Below are 22,190 nucleotides of genomic sequence, written 5' to 3'. Positions count from 1 at the left end.
GGAAAGGTCAACTGTGCTGTAACCTGTACTGTATATCTCCAAGGCACTACCATTTGCTAGAGAAGTATTTAGTTGGACAAAAGCCACCATAATCTGCAAATAAATTCATAGAAAATCCTACAATGTGATTTTCTGGAATTTTTTTCTCATTTTGTCTGTCATAGTTGAAGTGTACCTATGATGAAAATTACAGGCCTCATCTTTTTAAGTGGGAGAACTTGCACAATTGGTGGCTGACTAAATACTTTTTTGCCCCACTGTATACCACGGCTTTCAGCCAATCAGCGTTCAGGGCTTGAATCACCCAGTTTATAAGTATCATTAGAGAACACAGATTACATCAGACAAATAATCTATGAATGCTTGCTTCTAATGGCACCATGAATAACATTTTCAGCACTGTGAAGTTATAGAATATACAATTGAAGTCAGAAGTTTACATACACTTAGGTTGGAGTCATTAAAACTTGTTTTTCAACCACTCCACAAATCTCTTGTTAACAAACTATAGTTTTGGCAAGTAGGTTAGGACATCTACTTTGTGCATTACACAATACATTTTTCCAATAATTGTTTACAGACAGATTATTTCACTTATAGTTCACTGTATTACAATTCCAGTGGGTCAGAAGTTTCATACACTAAGTTGACTGTGCCCTTTCAAACCACTTGGAAAATTCCAGAAAATTATGTCATGGCTTTAGAAGCTCCTGATAGGCTAATTGACATAATTTGAGTCAATTGGAGGTGTAACTGGATGTATTTCAAGGCCTACCTTCAAACTCAGTGCCTCTTTGCTTGATATCATGGGAAAATCAAAAGAAATCAGCCAAGACCTCAGAAAAAAATGTGTAGACCTCAACAAGTCTGGTTCATGCTTGGGAGCAATTTCCAAACGCCTGAATGTACCACTTTCATCTGTACAAACAATAGTACGCAAGTATAAACACCATGGCACCACGCAGCCGTCATACCGCTCAGGAAGGAGACGCGTTCTGTCTCCTAGAGATGAACGTACTTTGGTGCGAAAAGTGCAAATCAATCCCAGAACAACAGCAAAGGACCTTGTGAAGATGCTGGAGGAAACAGGTACAAAAGTATCCATACCCACAGTAAAACGAGTCCTATATCGACATAACCTGAAAGGCCACTCGGCAAGGAAGAAGCCACTGCTCCAAAACGCCATAAAAAAGCCAGACTACGGTTTGCAACTGCACATGGGGACAAAGATTGTACTTTTTGGAGAAATGTCCTCTGGTCTGATTAAACAAAAATAGAACTGTTTGGCCATAATGACCATCATTATGTTTGGAGGAAAAAGGGGGATGCCTGCAAGCCGAAGAACACCATCCCAACCGTGAAGCATGGGGTTGGCAGCATCATGTTGTGGGGGTGCTTTGCTGCAGGATGGACTGGTGCACTTCACAAAATAGATGGCATCATGAGGTGGGAAAATTACGTGGATATATTGAAGCAACATCTCAAGACCTCAGTCAGGAAGTTAAAGCTTGGTCGCAAATGGGTCTTCCAAATGGAAAATGACCCCAAACATACTTCCAAAGTTGTGTCAAAATGGCTTAAGAGGTTAAGGACAACAAAGTCAATGTATTGGAGTGATCATCACAAAGCCCTGACCTCAATCCTATATAATTTTTTGGGGCAGAACTAAAAAAGCGTGTGTGAGCAAAAAGGCCTACAGACCTGACTGTTACACCAGCTCTGTCAGGAGGAATGGGCCAAAATTCACCCAACTTATTGTGGGAAGCTTGTGGAAGGCCTGAAATGTTTGAGCCAAGTTAAGCACTTTAAAGGCAATGCTACCAAATACTAATTGAGTGTATGTAAACTTCTAACCCAGTGGGAATGTGATGAAAGAAATAAAAGCTGAAATAAATCTTTCTCTCTACTATTATTCTGACATTTCACATTCTTAAAATATAGTGGTGATCCTAATTGACCTAAGACTGGGAATTTTACTGGGATTAAATGTCAGGAATTGTGGAAAAACTGAGTTTAAATGTATTTGGCTAAGGTGTATGTAAACTTCCCACTTTAACTGTAGAAGATTCATTATTTTATTTGCCATGGGGAAATTTTCACACTCACCGTAAACACTGACTGCAGCTATTGAGAAATCTTGGCACAAACTAAGAGTTCTGGGAAAAGAAACCCTTTTTTGTACTCAGCCGCCATTCTTTGGAATAGTCTTGCAACAAACTTTAAATTCATTATCTCCATGGTCTTTTTCAAGTTGTCACATAAAATGTTTTGCTGAATAGCAGTAGACTTACAGTACTGGGGCTTTACTTGTGTCAGCCAAGGATTTATTTGCATACAGTTTACAATGCAAACTTATCAAACATGCTCACACTTCCTTTTTCCACCATAACCAGAGGGTGTGTAACATACTTTCACTATAGGGGGGGATGGGAGAAGCTGCAAAGCTACGACTGTTGACATTGATGTGTTGATGTCAAAAGGACTACTAACGTTAATTACTAAACCACAAAGTCAACAGTTTGATTCCAGATTTGGTCACAATGATAAAGTGAGCAATAACGACCGGAGAAACATTTACATTCATTCTCTAATCAGTCTTGTCACTGGCATCAAACAAAGGGTAGCCCAGTGGTTAGAGCGTTGGGCCAGGAAACGAAAGGTTGCTGGATCGAATCCCAGAGCTGACAAGGTAAAAAACAAATCTGTTGTTCTGCCCATAAGAAAGGCAGTTAACCCACTGTTACCCGGGTGCCGATTTATGTAATTATTCTCCTACCTCCTCGTGCCTTTTGCACACAATGTATATAGACTCTCTTTTTTTTCTCTTTTTTTTTCTACTGTGTTAATGACTTGTTAATTGTTTACTCCATGTGTAACTCTGTGTTGTCTGTTCACACTGCTATGCTTTATCTTTGCCAGGTCGCAGTTGTAAATGAGAACTTGTTCTCAACTAGCCTACCTGGTTAAATAAAGGTGAAATAAAAAAATGTTGGTTGAAGGCATTCAGTTGTACAACTGACTCGGTATCCCCTTTGGACCAACAGAGCTACTAACTCCACTAGTGATATGATATTTGTTCTTCTGGATATTACAGGGAAGACTAAAGACGTTACCAGAGAGATGGCTGCTAGCACCAGGTTAACACAGCACAACAGGCCTGTTTGTGTAGAAGGCCCATTTTTAAGATGAAAAGAAAATATATATGGTAGATGCTGACATTTTAGATATTTAGCAGACACTCTTATCACAATCATAGTAAAGTACATCTTAGCTATCAGCGAAGTATTTAATATTTTATTAGGATCCCAATTAGCGACTGCCTTGGCAAAACACTACAAATAAAATAATATACATACCACTAAATAATACAATACAAAATTACAATACCTAATGTATAAACATGCCTGTCTCTTCACAGTCCACGTTGTGTCGTAAGGTGTTCTTTCATCTGTGTTTTTGCTAGCTTGAGTTACCTGGGTTACTAGAGTTCCATGTAGTCATTTTTACCTGGGTTACCAGAGAGTTCCATGTAGTCATGTTACCAGAGAGTTCCATGTAGTCATGTTACCAGAGAGTTCCATGTAGTCATGTTACCAGAGAGTTCCATGTAGTCATGTTACCAGAGAGTTCCATGTAGTCATGTTACCAGAGAGTTCCATGTAGTCATGTTACCAGAGAGTTCCATGTAGTCATGTTACCAGAGAGTTCCATGTAGTCATGTTACCAGAGAGTTCCATGTAGTCATGTTACCAGAGAGTTCCATGTAGTCATGTTACCAGAGAGTTCCATGTAGTCATGTTACCAGAGAGTTCCATGTAGTCATGTTACCAGAGAGTTCCATGTAGTCATGTTACCAGAGAGTTCCATGTAGTCATGTTACCAGAGAGTTCCATGTAGTCATGTTACCAGAGAGTTCCATGTAGTCATGTTACCAGAGAGTTCCATGTAGTCATGTTACCAGAGAGTTCCATGTAGTCATGTTACCAGAGAGTTCCATGTAGTCATGTTACCAGAGAGTTCCATGTAGTCATGGCTCTATTTAATACTGTGTGTTTCCCAGCCTCTGTTCTGGACCTGGGGTGTGTTCGGTACCTTCTAACCCATCAATACCTCGCACAAAGAGAAGGGGGAGGTGGAGACCTAGTCAGTTGTACAACTGAATGCCATAAACTTCTGCATTTAACCCCTCTGAATCAGAGAGGTTCGGGGGGCTGCCTTAATCGACATCCACGTCATCGGCGCCCGGGGTACAGTGGGTTAACTACCTTTCTCAGGGGCTGAACGACAGCAACCTACCACTCTCACATCGCAACCTACCACTCTCACATCGCAACCTACCACTCTCACATCGCAACCTACCACTCTCACATCGCAACCTACCACTCTCACATCGCAACCTACCACTCTCACATCGCAACCTACCACTCTCACATCGCAACCTACCACTCTCACATCGCAACCTACCACTCTCACATCGCAACCTACCACTCTCACATCGCAACCTACCACTCTCACATCGCAACCTACCACTCTCACATCGCAACCTACCACTCTCACATCGCAACCTACCACTCTCACATCGCAACCTACCACTCTCACATCGCAACCTACCACTCTCACATCGCAACCTACCACTCTCACATCGCAACCTACCACTCTCACATCGCAACTTACCACTCTCACATCGCAACTTACCACTCACACACCGCAACCTACCACTCACACACCGCAACCTACCACTCACACACCGCAACCTACCATCCAACCTACCACTCACACACCGCAACCTACCACTCACACACCGCAACCTACCATCCAACCTACCACTCACACACCGCAACCTACCATCCAACCTACCACTCACACACCGCAACCTACCATCCAACCTACCACTCACACCATCCAACCTACCTCTCACTGTGTGGCTGTTCACTAGTGTGATGGTTATTTGAACTGATACAGCTAAATAATTACCACACTGGGGAGGTGCCTGTTCTGGCGCAACAGACCACTGTGCAATGGCAAGCTAGCAACTTGGTTATATAGAAATGGGCTTATTCAGTCACTTCATTCAGTTCAGTCCCTTCGATTTACACAACCATGCTGTGTATATTGCTTTTGTCCTGTCATACTAATATGATTCAGTCCTGGCATGCTCTTAAACCCTGGCCTGCTCTTAAACCCTGGCCTGGCCTGCTCTTAAACCCTAACCTGGCCTGGCCTGCTCTTAAACCCTGGCCTGGCCTGCTCCTAAACCCTGGCCTGCCCTTAAACCCTGGCCTGGCCTGCTCTTAAACCCTAACCTGGCCTGGCCTGCTCTTAAACCCTGGCCTGGCCTGCTCTTAAACCCTGGCCTGGCCTGCTCCTAAACCCTGGCCTGCCCTTAAACCCTGGCCTGGCCTGCTCTTAAACCCTAACCTGGCCTGGCCTGCTCTTAAACCCTAACCTGGCCTGGCCTGCTCTTAAACCCTGGCCTGGCCTGCTCCTAAACCCTGGCCTGCCCTTAAACCCCGGCCTGGCCTGGCCTGCCCTTTAAACCCTGGCCTGGCCTGGCCTGCTCTTAAACCCTAACCTGGCCTGGCCTGGCCTGCTCCTAAACCCTGGCCTGCCCTTAAACCCTGGCCTGGCCTGCTCTTAAACCCTAACCTGGCCTGGCCTGCTCTTAAACCCTAACCTGGCCTGGCCTGCTCTTAAACCCTAACCTGGCCTGGCCTGCTCTTAAACCCTAACCTGGCCTGGCCTGCTCTTAAACCCTAACCTGGCCTGGCCTGCCTTTAAACCCTGGCCTGGCCTGCCTTTAAACCCTGGCCTGGCCTGCCTTTAAACCCTGGCCTGGCCTGCCTTTAAACCCTGGCCTGGCCTGCCTTTAAACCCTGGCCTGGCCTGCCTTTAAACCCTGGCCTGGCCTGCTCCTAATCTCTGGCCTGCTCCTAATCTCTGGCCTGCTCCTAAACCCTGGCCTGCCCTTAAACCCTGGCCTGGCCTGCCTTTAAACCCTGGCCTGGCCTGCTCTTAAACCCTGGCCTGGCCTGCTCCTAAACCCTGGCCTGCACCTAAACCCTGGCCTGCACCTAAACCCTGGCTATTAAGCAGATGGGCCGAAGGTAAATGTCATTCATTCTATGTGTAACTATAGAGGATGGCTATAGTGCCGCATCCATTGATGTCAACTGGTTTATACTGGTTTAATAAGGAAGGAATGGTATGGTGCCTGTGATTTTTATTTATTTGGATTTAAAATGGCATCTTAACAAAGTAACCTTGAATATCTACAGATAAATGATGACATGCTTAGAGTATTTCCAAATATTTATACATTTTACTGTCCAGCTGTGGTCTTGCATATTTTCCATGCTATACTGAAGACCATTACAAGAACACCTGGCATGTGTATACTCAAACATGACAGAAATGGCCAAAGAGACTCCACTGTCTGTCTATATGACTAGAAGTGGTGGATTAGTCTGTGAGATGCAATGCATGGTACATGGATGGGGTGTGCCTTTTGGTTTTTCACTTCCTGCTGTAAATTATGGAAATGCAAATGGTCAAATGACAAATCAATATCACGTTTGAAATTAGATATGCATATTTTTTTTTTGTGACAAAATTAAAATTGAAATGCAAAAAATTATATATTGCATTATCATTTTCATGATTGAATATGGATAATGTCTGCCCATTTTGAAAAATAAATAGAAAAGTGGGTTTAATATTTCATTTCCATGATATTATCCAGTATAATAATGACACATTTAACTTAAATGACATTTGCCATTTCATTTCCTTGTTGTGATTAGCCTGAGTTATGACAAAAACTAAATTAATTATCAATTGGTAACGTGCGGGAGGTGTTTTGGTAACGTAAGGCAGAAGAGGTTGGCTGTGCTTGCTGGCAACAGTCCCCTTCGGTCGTAGCTGTATCGCTCAACGAGGCATACGGTATCGATGTGGTGTGTTTTGAGGCTGTCCTGGCAACAACAACCAGTATGAAACTCCACAGGAAGATGAAGAACAGCCAGTGTGTGCGAGGAGTTCATGGGAGAGGACTATAAAGCTCAGCGGAGGGGACTACTACTAGTTAGCTAATATGGCTAATTGCTTATAAACTCAGCAAAAAAAGAAACGCCCTCTCACTGTCAACTGCGTTTATTTTCAGCAAACTTAACATGTGTAAATATTTGTATGAACATAACAAGATTTAACAACTGAGACATTAACTGAACAAGTGCCACAAACATGTGACTAACAGAAATGGAATAACGTGTCCCTGAACAAAGGGGATGGGGGTCAAAATCAAAAGTAACAGTCAGTATCTGGTGTGGCCACCAGCTGCATTAAGTACTGCAGTGCATCTCCTCCTCATGGACTGCACCAGATTTGCCAGTTCTTGCTGTGAGATGTTACCCCACCAAGGCACCTGCAAGTTCCCGGACATTTCTAGGAGGAATGGCCCTAGCCCTCAACCTCCGATCCAACAGGTCCCAGCTCAGTGGGCTTGAGATCCAGGCTCTTCGCTGGCCATGGCAGAACACTGACATTCCTGTCTTGCAGGAAGTCCCTTACAGAACGAGCAGTATGGCTGATGGCATTGTCATGCTGGAGGGTCATGTCAGGATGAGCCTGCAGGAAGGGTACCACATGAGGGAGGAGGATGTCTTCCCTGTAACACACAGTGTTGAGATTGCCTGCAATGACAACAAGCTCAGTCCGATGATGCTGTGACACATCGACCCAGACCATGACGGATCCTCCACCTCCAAATCGATCCCACTCCAGAGTACAGGCATCTGTGTAATGCTCATTCCTTCGACGATAAACACGAATCCCTGGTGAGACAAAACCGCGACTCGTCAGTGAAGAGCACTTTTTGCCAGTCCTGTCTGGTCCAGCGATGGTGGGTTTGTGCCCATAGGCGACATTTGTTGCCGGTGATGTCTGGTGAGGACCTGCCTTACAACATGGCCTACAATCTCTCAGTCCAGCAGGCTGAGCACTGATGGAGGGATTGTGCGTTCCTGGTGTAACTCGGGCAGTTGTTGTTGCCATCCTGTGATGAGGTGTGATGTTCGATGTACCGATCCTGTGCAGGTGTTGTTACAGTGCGGTCTGCCAGTGCGAGGACGATCAGCTGTCCATCCTGTCTCCCTGTAGCGCTGTCTTGGGCGTCTCACAGTACGGACATTGCAATTTATTGCCCTGGCCACATCTGCAGACCTCATGCCTCCTTGCAGCATGCCTAAGGCATGTTCACGCAGATGAGCAGGGACCCTGGGCATCTTTCTTTTGGTGTTTTTCAGAGTCAGTAACTACAAGGCCAATACATGTGTGTTTCTGAACGATGAACCATGCTGTCTTGTTGACAATACGACCTGGCGACGCAGATTTCGGTTCGATTTTCAGCAGGGCGCTCCTCCCTCACCGCTTTTGCCTGTTCACGTGACGGGCCACAGCCCGGTGCACCCTGGTCCAGCTTAATTAAACGCCCTCAATATAAGGGCTACTCTACAGCATGGTATTGTCCACAGTAAAATGAAATCTAATTCTATTCTCTTGTTCGTTGCAAGTCCAGCTTTTGTTTGCATGCCAGTAAATACTGTAAATGTTGCTGTATTGAATCCCACAGGGGACAGTACCAAAGATTGTAACGGACAAGATGATCTAGTCTGCAGACCATTCTTCCAATGGTCTGCACTTGGCACCTTCCCTTCATGGACTAAAGAGCAATGGATTTGTACAATTGGTTAGTCTAGATCAGTGTTCCACTTTCTTGCCAAATGGGAGACAGTGAACATTGTCATCCCTACCTGTGCTATAACACCTCCATTGAACTATTCAATAAGACCACACTTGGGTAAATTGAGTGAATGAATGATTGGTTATGACAACATGCACTAAACCCGGAGCATACAGTTACTGTGAACAATAACAAAACAGTAGGATATCTGAATTGACTTGGACGTTGAAAATCTGTGTTTTTAGGTTTCCATCCATGCTAACTCTTTTCTTTTTTTTGCGTAATTTGTGCTCCTTTTTCACAGGCGGTTCGGGCTGATGACCTGCCTCTGGATCTGATAGAAACTGGAAAGGAATATCATCCCCAACCATAGTACTAATATTTCTAACTGTACTGAGGAGGAAGAGGGCAGGATTATCCCTGAACTGCTTGACGTGCTCTGTCAATTACAGCGCCACTTTGTTCGCACTAAGTCACATGTTCAGTAACATGCTGACCAGACCGGTCACGTGCGCGAGCGTTGCAAAATAAATGTAGAAATTCATCTTATTCAATTATTGCACCCACACTACACTGTCTGCGTTGCCAAGGGCTAAAATAGAAGTCAGTTCTATTTCTGACGCAGATCGCGCTGCATGTCCTGCCTCTCCCATCTCCTCATTGGTTTATAGAAGCAGGTGCCCACGTGCCTTCTCCTCATTGGTTATACCCACGTGCCATCTCCTCATTGGTTTATAGAAGCAGGTGCCCACGTGCCATCTCCTCATTGGTTTATAGAAGCAGGTGTTTACGTACCATCTCCTCATTGGTTTATAGAAGCAGGTGCCCACATGCCATCTCCTCATTGGTTTATAGAAGCAGGTGCCCACGTGCCTTCTCCTCATTGGTTTATAGAAGCAGGTACCCACGTGCCTTCTCCTCATTGGTTTATAGAAGCAGGTGTTTACGTACCATCTCCTCATTGGTTTATAGAAGCAGGTGCCCACGTGCCATCTCCTCATTGGTTATACCCACGTAGGTGATTGGAAGACAAAATGTTTTGCCGGTTGTCCTGTTAATTAATACTATGGAGTGTAGATGCCATATAAGTTCAAAGATGAAAAAGCCTGGAAGGAGGAGAGTTGATTAGAAACGATTCGGTCGACCGTTTTATGTGTGGATTAATTGTCGGAGTAGAGGACCTTGTGTAGTTCAGGTAAACTCTGGGGGTGGGCCTCTTCTGCTCTGTTCACTCAAACACATTCACCACTGGCTGGTCCTGAAACACTGCAGATATGGAGTTTGATACAATATGCTTTACTCTCCTGTCTATAGCTGCTTCCTTTTATCTATTGATAGTAACAAAAAGCTTCCATACTCACACAGGTTTTTGGGATTGTTTTTCAGGCCTCACTAAACCGCAAGCACTTTAGTTCTGTTTAGGTGTGCTATAATGCGGCAGGTAGCCTAGTGGTTAGAGTGTAGGGACGGCAGGTAGCCTAGTGGTTAGAGTGTAGGGACGGCAGGTAGCCTAGTGGTTAGAGTGTAGGGACGGCAGGTAGCCTAGTGGTTAGAGTGTAGGGACGGCAGGTAGCCTAGTGGTTAGAGTGTAGGGACGGCAGGTAGCCTAGTGGTTAGAGTGTAGGGACGGCAGGTAGCCTAGTGGTTAGAGTGTAGGGACGGCAGGTAGCCTAGTGGTTAGAGTGTAGGGACGGCAGGTAGCCTAGTGGTTAGAGTGTAGGGACGGCAGGTAGCCTAGTGGTTAGAGTGTAGGGACGGCAGGTAGCCTAGTGGTTAGAGTGTAGGGACGGCAGGTAGCCTAGTGGTTAGAGCGTTGGACTAGTAACCCGAAAGGTTGCTGGATCGAATCCCCGAGCTGACAAGGTAAAAGTCTGTCGTTCTGCCCCCTGAACAAGGCAGTTAACCCACTGTTCCCCAGTAGGCCGTCATTGTAAATAAGAATTTGTTCTTATCTGACCTGCCTACTTTAATAAAACAATTAATAAAAATGCCTTCATAGCACTGACATAGCAGGCCTCATAGCACTGACATAGCAGGCCTCATAGCACTGACATAGCAGGCCTCATAGCACTGACATAGCAGGCCTCATAGCACTGACATAGCAGGCCTCATAGCACTGACATAGCAGGCCTCATAGCACTGACATAGCAGGCCTCATAGCACTGACATAGCAGGCCTCATAGCACTGACATAGCAGGCCTCATAGCACTGACATAGCAGGCCTCATAGCACTGACATAGCAGGCCTCATAGCACTTACATAGCAGGCCTCATAGCACTGACATAGCAGGCCTCATAGCACTGACATAGCAGGCCTCATAGCACTGACATAGCAGGCCTCATAGCACTGACATAGCAGGCCTCATAGCACTGACATAGCAGGCCTCATAGCACTGACATAGCAGGCCTCATAGCACTGACATAGCAGGCCTCATAGCACTGACATAGCAGGCCTCATAGCACTGACATAGCAGGCCTCATAGCACTGACATAGCAGGCCTCATTAGGAGTTATAACGGCTAATGTCAGTTTGACTTTAAGTAACCTTATTTGCATACTGTAAGTACACCAACCTATAATATATTTAATTTATTTTGCCCAAATTTGATTAAAAGCATATAAACCCGGACAGAAATCTAATTACATGTCATTTGTGTTCATTATGAGTCCCAGCCTTGTTGTCCAGTCTCACTGACTCTGTTTTAATTAACTTAGCTATCTTAATATAGAATGGAGTTAACTATGACCATAGCTTATGAATGCAGAAATGTTCAATATTTCAAGTTCCACATTCACATTTGTTACATAGCTTGAAGTGCATCGATCCTGCCTTTTTCATAGATGTCTTTTGAAGTAGACTGTGAAATAGTGATTTGTATACGCTTCACTCTTTTGCTTAGATTTCATCTTAAAAGCAGCATTTGTAGGCACTGTCTGATACTACAAACCACAAGATGAGTAGATGATGACGTGATGGTGGATCATGCTTTCTGTTGTGGCGCCAGACATTTTAAATTTACCGGACCTGATTAGGGCGTCCACCCACGGTGCGTTGGGTCAGTAACCTGATTAGGGCGTCCACCCACGGTGCTCAGAATGACAGAAATCCCCTTCAGATGATGGTAATTCATAATAACAGAACATGCAAGTCTAGGATGCAATGATGTGCGCTAATTCTTACCTAATTCTGATGAGCACTTTGAAGATGTTTGAAGGACTGTCCACATGAACTTTTCCTCAGATAACAAGACAAGTAACGAACATCAAAATGACTAGCCTGTCAATCTACTGTCCCCCATAGAAGAAAGGTTTACCTATTGGTCAGCTTGTAGAGAAATAAATAGCTTATTCCAAATAGACTCTGGGACAATTGTGGGAAAATATATCCCCAAATTCAGAACAGCCTCAATTTGTCAGGACTCTACAAGGTGTTGAAAACGTTCCACAGGGATGCTGGCCCATGTTGACTCCCGATGCTTCCCACATTTTGTGTCAAGTTGGCTGGATGTCCTTTGGATGGTTGACCATTCTTGATGAACACAGGAAACTGTTGAGTGTGAAAAACCCAGCTTTCTGTATTTTAATTTCAGCTTGGATCCATTTCAAGAACGGTTTGAGCATATTATTTAAGCAGTATGGGATTAAATATGCTGAGTTTGAGAGTAATGCTGTTTTTGTTTTAAGTATCTCAGAAGCTTCCCAATGTCTCCTTGAGTTGCTCTACTAGGTTCTTAGTGTCCATGATGCAACCCAACACCCAAAGCTGTGCTTTCCCCTCCATGGAAGTCTACAGGACTATATCTGCGTAATGAGTAAAGTAGCAACCATGGAAGTCTACAGGACTATATCTACGTAATGAGTAAAGTAGCAACCATGGAAGTCTACAGGACTATCTCTATCTACGTAATGAGTAAAGTAGCAACCGTGGTAGTTGTAAAAATCCTTTCTCTCATTACGTCTGCGTGCGTGTGTCCCTCCTCTCGGCTCTTGAGCCAGCTGATGTCATGCGACATTCCACACGGTTAAACATGACCTGGGGTCAGGGGTCAAGACAGGAGAAAAGTGGATTGACTACTGATAATATACAATACTGGTGATCTGGGAGGTCAAACAAGACCTGGTTAAGTTCTTCATGACAACCTATTCCATAGGCTCGTACAGTGCTCTACTTCCGGCCATATTGTTCCCATAGTTTCTGACTATAGGGTCATTCAGATTGGCCCCACTGGATATTTGTTTGATGATTTGCCATTTACAAGGTATTAGTCTCATCCCATTGGTCGCCATCTTATTTGATTCCAGGTAGCCAATCAGACGCTCCACACAGACAGCCCAGACCTTCCGGAGTGTTTCCAGCTGTCAGTGCTGTCATGGCTACCTTGTGTTTATCTGTGGCTGGCTTGCCCCCCCTACATCTTCTACGTCCAGAGGAACAACATGGGTTACATCATGATGTCCGTCCTCAACAGAGTCAAAACGGTTTGGGACCACACCACACACTGGGCTGCTGTCTCCATCTGTCTCTCTCTCATACCACACACTGGGCTGCTGTCTCCATCTGTCTCTCTCTCACACCACACACTGGGCTGCTGTCTCCATCTCTCTGTCTCTCTCTCACACCACACACTGGGCTGCTGTCTCCATCTCTCTCTCTCTGTCTCTCTCACCACACTGGGCTGCTGTCTCCATCTCTCAATTCAATTCAATTCAAGGGCTTTATTGGCATGGGAAACATGTGTTAACATTGCCAAAGCAAGTGAGGTAGATAATATATAAAGTGAAATAAACAATACAAATTAACAGTAAACATTACACACACAGAAGTTTCAAAACAATAAAGACATTACAAATGTGATGGGCTGCTGTCTCCATCTCTCTGTCTCTCTCTCATACCACACACTGGGCTGCTGTCTCCATCTCTCTGTCTCTCTCTCATACCACACACTGGGCTGCTGTCTCCATCTCTCTGTCTCTCTCTCATACCACACACTGGGCTGCTGTCTCCATCTCTCTGTCTCTCTCATACCACACACTGGGCTGCTGTCTCCATCTCTCTGTCTCTCTCTCATACCACACACTGGGCTGCTGTCTCCATCTCTCTCTCTCTGTCTCTCTCTCACACCACACACTGGGCTGCTGTCCATCTCTCTGTCTCTCTCTCATACCACACACTGGGCTGCTGTCTCCATCTCTCTCTCTCCATCTCTTTCTCTTTTTTCCCCAGGACATAGACATATCTGATATGTGCAGAAAGTTTAAATTCTTGTTACTGTAAATTGGACAGTGCAGTTAGAGTATCTATTACAGTGAAATAATACAATGCTTTTGTTTGAGGAGAGTGCACAGTTATGAACTTAGAATGTATTAATAAACCAATTAGGCACATTTGGGCAGACTTGATACAACATTTTGAACAGAAATGCAATGGTTCATTGAATCCGTCAAACTTTGCACATATACTGGCAAAAATATAAATTGCGTCTAACCTGGAATCATACATTATGGCTTTTCTCTTGCATTTAATAGATGATCTTTTACAGGTCTAATGTTATATTCTCCTACATTAATTTCACATTTCCACAAACTTCAAAGTGTTTCCTTTCAAATGGTATCAATAATATGCATATCCTTGCTTCAGGTCCTGAGCTACAGGCAGTTAGATTTGGGTATGTCATTTTAGGCTAACAAAAAGGTTCCAATCCTTAAGATGCTTTAGTTGATGCACGAAAAGGGAATAGTGGAAATGTTTATCAGACAGGCTAATGACCTGTACTGGGAAACGGACCAAACATACATGGTTGTCTCTCTGTCTCCATCTCTCCTTCTCTTTCTGTTTCTCTGTGTCTCCTTCTCTTTCTGTTTCTCTGTGTCTCCTTCTCTTTCTGTTTCTCTGTGTCTCCTTCTCTTTCTGTTTCTCTGTGTCTCCTTCTCTTTCTGTTTCTCTGTGTCTCCTTCTCTTTCTGTTTCTCTGTGTCTCCTTCTCTTTCTGTTTCTCTGTGTCTCCTTCTCTTTCTGTTTCTCTGTGTCTCCTTCTCTTTCTGTTTCTCTGTGTCTCCTTCTCTTTCTCTGTCTTTCTCGATGCAATCCTGTTTGGAGATTAATTTCCTGTGTCGTGACCATATTATATTAGTTAGTTAATCCACGATAAGGCAATAGTGGAAATGTTTATCAGACAGGCTAATGACCAGTATTGGGAAACAGAGAAGACATACATACAAGCTTGTTCAGACACTTTAGATGTGTTTTGAATAAATGACTCCTGCTCAGTTTTGGGTCTCTGTCTTTCTCTCTCTCTCCCTCTCCTCCTCTAGGTATTTGCGTTGCTGTTGTGGATCGTGTGTTGGGCAGATCTCTTCGGCACCTTCCATGAGCTGCATCAGGGGGACACACGGCCGCCCATCTACTTCGTTACCCCGCTGGTGGTCGGCATCACCATGGTACGCGTACACAACCAACAGGACGTGGCGTTGTAAACAGACAGTACAGCATTCAACTCACTTCCTGGAAAAAATAGCTTATTTTTGGGGTCTTGTTGCTTAGGGACAGTTCAACATTTACTGGGGTAAATAGGGGAGGGTTGTCAAATGTAGATTGTGTAGATTGTAGATTGTGTTTTTTTAAACGCCTGCATGGTACCGACTGCCACAAAAGCAATGCAGGAGTTTATAAACACAGGCTCACTTACAGTTATTGTTATTTGTGGTCGTAAACATTATTTTTGAGTTAATTCTATGAGGGCGGGAGGTTGTGTGTGAGGTGGATGCATGTTTACGTAACTTGTCATAGAATCAATCCATCATATATGTGTCGTTATGTTGGTAGATGATTAGATTGTATTCCAGTAGCCTTAACAGTAATGCCACGCTGTAGAAAGTAAGCCTATTGAACTTGATGTTATTCTTAGGCATCATTGTAGAGCAGTTGCTGTGTTGGTTCACAATGTTCTCTCTCTCTCTCTCTCTCTCTCTCTTTCTCACCCTATGCTTAAGTGAGAGAGCGCTGAGATGATCCTTACATGCCCTTTTGTGTTTCTGTGCTTATCTAAATCGTGTTAACTCAACCCCTCCATCTCCTCTCTGCCTCAGTTGCTAGCTACGTTTCTGATCCAGTTTGAGAGGTTGAGAGGGGTCCAGTCTTCAGGGATTCTCTTTATATTCTGGTTCCTGTCGGTACTGTGTGCCATCGTGCCTTTCCGCTCCAAGATCCTACAGGCCAAGGTGAGATCAAGGTTCCCCCTTTTTACTTTCTGATGTCTCCATCTGCCTCCAGCTCTCTCCTTCATTCCTTGCCTCTCTCAAAAGGTGCCCCCCCTCCTCCATCATTCTCTCCCTCTCCTCCCTCCTTTCCTAGCTAAAGAACTTACGGTTGTTTAGGCATGGATGTTGTTTTGGGGATTTAAGCAGGGACGTTGTTTTGGGGGGTTACGCAGGGATGTTGTTTTGGGGGTTAGGCAGGGATGTTGTTTTGGGGGTTAGGCAGGGATGTTGTTTTGGGGGGTTAGGCAGGGATGTTGTTTTGGGGGGTTAGGCAGGGATGTTGTTTTGGGGGGTTAGGCAGGGATGTTTGGGGGGGGTAGGCAGGGATGTTTTGGGGGTTAGGCAGGGATGTTTTTTTGGGGGTAGGCAGGGACGTTGTTTTGGGGGGTTAGGCAGGGACGTTGTTTTGGGGGGTTGGGCAGGGACATTGTTTTGGGGGGTTGGGCAGGGACGTTGTTTTGGGGGGTTGGGCAGGGACGTTGTTTTGGGGGTTGGGCAGGGACGTTGGGCAGGGACGTTGGGCAGGGATGTTGTTTTGGGGGGTTGGGCAGGGATGTTGTTTTGGGGGGTTGGGCAGGGATGTTGTTTTGGGGGGTTGGGCAGGGATGTTGTTTTGGGGGTTGGGCAGGGATGTTGTTTTGGGGGGTTGGGCAGGGATGTTGTTTTGGGGGGTTGGGCAGGGATGTTGTTTTGGGGGGTTGGGCAGGGATGTTGTTTTGGGGGGTTGGGCAGGGATGTTGTTTTGGGGGGTTGGGCAGGGATGTTGTTTTGGGGGGTTGGGCAGGGATGTTGTTTTGGGGGGTTGGGCAGGGATGTTGTTTTGGGGGGTTGGGCAGGGATGTTGTTTTGGGGGGTTGGGCAGGGATGTTGTTTTGGGGGGTTGGGCAGGGATGTTGTTTTGGGGGGGTTGGGCAGGGACGTTGTTTTGGGGGGTTAGGCAGGGACGTTGTTTTGGGGGTTAGGCAGGGCCCCCCCCCCCCCTCTCCATAGTCACTTTAGCTATATATTCATGTACATACTACCTCAATTGGCCCGACCAACCAGTGTTCCCGCACATTGGCTAACCGGGCTATCTGCATTGTGTCCCACCACCCCTCTTTTTTACGCTACTGCTACTCTCTGTTCATCATATATGCATAGTCACTTTAACGATATCTACATGTACATACTACCTCAATTAGCCTGACTAACCGGTGTCTGTATGTAGCCTCGCTACTGTCTGTAGCCCCTCTACTGTCTATAGCCTCTCTACTGTCTGTAGCCTCTCTACTGTCTGTAGCCTCTCTACTGTCTGTAGCCTCTCTACTGTCTGTAGCCTCTCTACTGTCTGTAGCCTCTCTACTGTCTGTAGCCTCTCTACTGTCTGTAGCCTCTCTACTGTCTGTAGCCCCTCTACTGTCTGTAGCCCCTCTACTGTCTATAGCCCCTCTACTGTCTGTAGCCCCTCTACTGTCTGTAGCCCCTCTACTGTCTGTAGCCTCGCTACTGTCTGTAGCCCCTCTACTGTCTGTAGCCTCGCTACTGTCTGTAGCCCCTCTACTGTCTGTAGCCCCTCTACTGTCTGTAGCCCCTCTACTGTCTGTAGCCCCTCTACTGTCTGTAGCCTCGCTACTGTCTATAGCCTCTCTACTGTATATAGCCTCTCTGTCTATAGCCTCTCTACTGTCTGTAGCCTCTCTACTGTCTGTAGCCTCTCTACTGTCTGTAGCCTCTTTACTGTCTGTAGCCTCTTTACTGTCTGTAGCCTCTCTACTGTCTATAGCCTCTCTACTGTCTATAGCCTCTCTACTGTCTATAGCCTCTCTACTGTCTATAGCCTCTCTACTGTCTATAGCCTCTCTACTGTATATAGCCCCTCTACTGTCTGTAGCCTCTCTACTGTCTGTAGCCTCTCTACTGTATATAGCCTCTCTACTGTCTGTAGCCTCTCTACTGTCTATAGCCTCTCTACTGTCTGTAGCCTCTCTACTGTCTGTAGCCTCTCTACTGTATATAGCCTCTCTACTGTCTGTAGCCTCTCTACTGTCTGTAGCCTCTCTACTGTCTGTAGCCTCTCTACTGTCTGTAGCCCCTCTACTGTATATAGCCTCTCTGTCTATAGCCTCTCTACTGTCTGTAGCCTCTCTACTGTCTGTAGCCTCTCTACTGTCTGTAGCCTCTTTACTGTCTGTAGCCTCTTTACTGTCTGTAGCCTCTTTACTGTCTGTAGCCTCTCTACTGTCTATAGCCTCTCTACTGTCTATAGCCTCTCTACTGTCTATAGCCTCTCTACTGTATATAGCCCCTCTACTGTCTGTAGCCTCTCTACTGTATATAGCCTCTCTACTGTATATAGTCTCTCTACTGTCTGTAGCCTCTCTACTGTCTGTAGCCTCTCTACTGTATATAGCCTCTCTACTGTCTGTAGCCTCTCTACTGTCTGTAGCCTCTCTACTGTCTGTAGCCTCTCTACTGTCTGTAGCCCCTCTACTGTATATAGCCCCTCTACTGTATATAGCCCCTCTACTGTATATAGCCCCTCTACTGTCTGTAGCCTCTCTACTGTATATAGCCTCTCTACTGTATATAGCCTCTCTACTGTCTGTAGCCTCTCTACTGTCTGTAGCCTCTCTACTGTCTATAGCCTCTCTACTGTCTGTAGCCCCTCTACTGTATATAGCCCCTCTACTGTCTGTAGCCCCTCTACTGTATGTAGCCTCTCTACTGTCTGTAGCCTCTCTACTGTCTGTAGCCTCTCTACTGTATATAGCCTCTCTACTGTCTGTAGCCTCTCTACTGTCTGTAGCCTCTCTACTGTCTGTAGCCTCTCTACTGTCTATAGCCTCTCTACTGTCTGTAGCCCCTCTACTGTATATAGCCCCTCTACTGTCTGTAGCCCCTCTACTGTATGTACGCTCTCTACTGTCTGTAGCCTCTCTACTGTCTGTAGCCTCTCTACTGTATATAGCCTCTCTACTGTCTGTAGCCTCTTACTGTCTATAGCCTCTCTACTGTCTATAGTCTCTCTACTGATATAGCCTCTCTGTCTGTAGCCTCTCTACTTATATAGCCTCTCTACTGTCTATAGCCTCTCTACTGTCTATAGCCTCTCTACTGTATATAGCCTCTCTACTGTCTGTAGCCTCTCTACTGTCTGTAGCCTCTCTACTGTATATAGCCTCTCTACTGTCTGTAGACCCTCTCTACTGTCTGTAGCCTCTCTACTGTCTGTAGCCGCCTCTCTACTGTCTGTAGCCTCTACTGTCTGTAGCCTCTACTGTCTATAGCCTCTCTACTGTCTAGCCTCTCTACTGTCCTGTAGCCTCTCTACTGTCTGTAGCCTCTCTACTTGTCTATAGCCTCTCTACTGTCTGTAGCCTCACTACTGTCTGTAGCCTCTCTACTGTCTGTAGCCTCTCTACTGTCTGTAGCCTCTCTACTGTCTGTAGCCTCTCTACTGTCTATAGCCTCTCTACTGTCTGTAGCCATCTCTACTGTCTGTAGCCTCTCTACTGTCTGTAGTCTCTCTACTGTCTGTAGCCCCTCTACTGTCTGTAGCCCCTCTACTGTCTGTAGCCCCTCTACTGTCTGTAGCCCCTCTACTGTCTGTAGCCCCTCTACTGTCTGTAGCCTCTCTACTGTCTGTAGCCTCTCTACTGTCTGTAGCCCCTCTACTGTCTTGTAGCCTCGCTACTGTCTGTAGCCCTCGCTACTGTCTGTAGCCTCGCTACTGTCTGTAGCCTCGCTACTGTCTGTAGCCTCTCTACTGTCTGTAGCCTCTCTACTGTCTGTAGCCTCTCTACTGTCTGTAGCCTCTCTACTGTCCTGTAGCCTCTCTACTGTCTGTAGCCTCTCTACTGTCTGTAGCCTCTCTACTGTCTGTAGCCTCTCTACTGTCTGTAGCCTCTCTACTGTCTGTAGCCCCTCTACTGTCTGTAGCCTCGCTACTGTCTGTAGCCTCGCTACTGTCTGTAGCCTCTCTACTGTCTGTAGCCTCTCTACTGTCTATAGCCTCTCTACTGTCTAGCCTCTCTACTGTCTGTAGCCTCTCTACTGTCTGTAGCCTCTCTACTGTCTGTAGCCTCTCTACTGTCTGTAGCCTCTACTGTCTGTAGCCTCTCTACTGTCTGTAGCCTCTACTGTCTGTAGCCTCTACTGTCTGTAGCCTCTACTGTCTGTAGCCTCTCTACTGTCTGTAGCCTCTACTGTCTGTAGCCTCTCTACTATCTATAGCCTCTCTACTGTCTATAGCCTCTCTACTGTCTAGCCTCTCTACTGTCTGTAGCCTCTCTACTGTCTGTAGCCTCTCTCTACTGTCTGTAGCCTCTCTACTGTCTGTAGCCTCTCTACTGTCTGTAGCCTCTCTACTGTCTGTAGCCTCTCTACTGTCTGTAGCCCCTCTACACTGTCTGTAGCCCCTCTACTGTCTGTAGCCTCTCTACTGTCTGTAGCCCCTCTACTGTCTGTAGCCTCTCTGCTGTCTGTAGCCTCTCTGCTGTCTGTAGCCTCTCTGCTGTCTGTAGCCTCTCTGCTGTCTGTAGCCTCTCTGCTGTCTGTAGCCTCTCTGCTGTCTGTAGCCTCTCTACTGTCTGTAGCCTCTCTACTGTCTGTAGCCTCTCTACTGTCTGTAGCCTCTCTACTGTCTGTAGCCTCTCTACTGTCTGTAGCCCCTCTACTGTCTGTAGCCTCTCTACTGTCCTGTAGCCTCTCTACTGTCTGTAGCCTCTCTACTGTCTGTAGCCTCTCTACTGTCTATAGCTCTCTACTGTCTGTAGCCTCTCTACTGTCTGTAGCCTCTCTACTGTCTATAGTCTCTCTACTGTCTGTAGCCCCTCTGTCTATAGCCTCTCTATGTCTGTAGCCCCTCTAACTGTCTGTAGCCTCTCTACTGTCTGTAGCCCCTCTACTGTCTGTAGCCTCTCTACTGTCTGTAGCCCTCTCTACTGTCTGTAGCCTCTCTACTGTCTGTAGCCTCTCTACTGTCTGTAGCCTCTCTACTGTCTGTAGCCTCTCTACTGTCTATAGCCTCTCTACTGTCTATAGCCTCTCTACTGTCTGTAGCCTCTCTACTGTCTGTAGCCTCTCTACTGTCTGTAGCCTCTCTACTGTCTGTAGCCTCTCTACTGTCTGTAGCCTCTCTACTGTCTGTAGCCTCTCTACTGTCTATAGACCCTCTACTGTCTGTAGCCTCTCTACTGTCTGTAGCCTCTCTACTGTCTGTAGCCTCTCTACTGTCTGTAGCCTCTCTACTGTCTGTAGCCTCTCTACTGTCTGTAGCCTCTCTACTGTCTGTAGCCTCTCTACTGTCTGTAGCCTCTCTACTGTCTATAGCCTCTCTACTGTCTGTAGCCTCTCTACTGTCTGTAGCCTCTCTACTGTCTGTAGCCTCTCTACTGTCTGTAGCCTCTCTACTGTCTGTAGCCCCTCTACTGTCTGTAGCCCCTCTACTGTCTGTAGCCTCTCTACTGTCTGTAGCCTCTCTACTGTCTATAGCCCTCTACTGTCTATAGCCTCTCTACTGTCTGTAGCCTCTCTGTCTATAGCCTCTCTACTGTCTATAGCCTCTCTACTGTCTAGCCTCTCTACTGTCTGTAGCCTCTCTACTGTCTGTAGCCTCTCTCTACTGTCTGTAGCCTCTCTACTGTCTGTAGCCTCTCTACTGTCTGTAGCCTCTCTACTGTCTGTAAGCCTCTCTACTGTCTGTAGCCCCTCTACTGTCTGTAGCCCCTCTACTGTCTGTAGCCTCTCTACTGTCTGTAGCCCCTCTACTGTCTGTAGCCTCTCTGCTGTCTGTAGCCTCTCTGCTGTCGTAGCCTCTCTGCTGTCTGTAGCCTCTCTGCTGTCTGTAGCCTCTCTGCTGTCTGTAGCCTCTCTGCTGTCTGTAGCCTCTCTACTGTCTGTAGCCTCTCTACTGTCTGTAGCCTCTCTACTGTCTGTAGCCTCTCTACTGTCTGTAGCCTCTCTACTGTCTGTAGCCTCTCTACTGTCTGTAGCCTCTCTACTGTCTGTAGCCTCTCTACTGTCTGTAGCCTCTCTACTGTCTGTAGCCTCTACTGTCTATAGCCTCTCTACTGTCTGTAGCCTCTCTACTGTCTGTAGCCTCTCTACTGTCTATAGTCTCTCTACTGTCTGTAGCCCTCTGTCTATAGCCTCTCTACTGTCTGTAGCCCCTCTACTGTCTGTAGCCTCTCTACTGTCTGTAGCCTCTCTACTGTCTGT

The 22,190-nt window shown here is 46.1% G+C and overlaps 1 protein-coding gene across 1 annotated transcript in view; it reads left to right on the top strand.

Annotated features, from left to right (window-relative positions):
* LOC109866065 (canalicular multispecific organic anion transporter 2) overlaps positions 1–22,190 on the top strand; it is a 72,332-nt gene that overhangs the window by 5,668 nt on the left and 44,474 nt on the right. The window contains exons 2-4 of the mRNA XM_031799230.1: positions 13,039–13,215; positions 15,048–15,173; positions 15,822–15,953. Of these exons, the coding sequence (XP_031655090.1) occupies positions 13,039–13,215; positions 15,048–15,173; positions 15,822–15,953 (435 nt within the window). The remainder of the gene's footprint in view (positions 1–13,038; positions 13,216–15,047; positions 15,174–15,821; positions 15,954–22,190) is intronic.

Source organism: Oncorhynchus kisutch, linkage group LG20 (assembly GCF_002021735.2).
Source record: "Oncorhynchus kisutch isolate 150728-3 linkage group LG20, Okis_V2, whole genome shotgun sequence".
Classification (NCBI taxonomy): Eukaryota; Metazoa; Chordata; class Actinopteri; order Salmoniformes; family Salmonidae; genus Oncorhynchus; species Oncorhynchus kisutch.
Note: the sequence above shows the minus strand (reverse complement) of the source record. Positions and strands in the feature narration are given on the sequence as shown.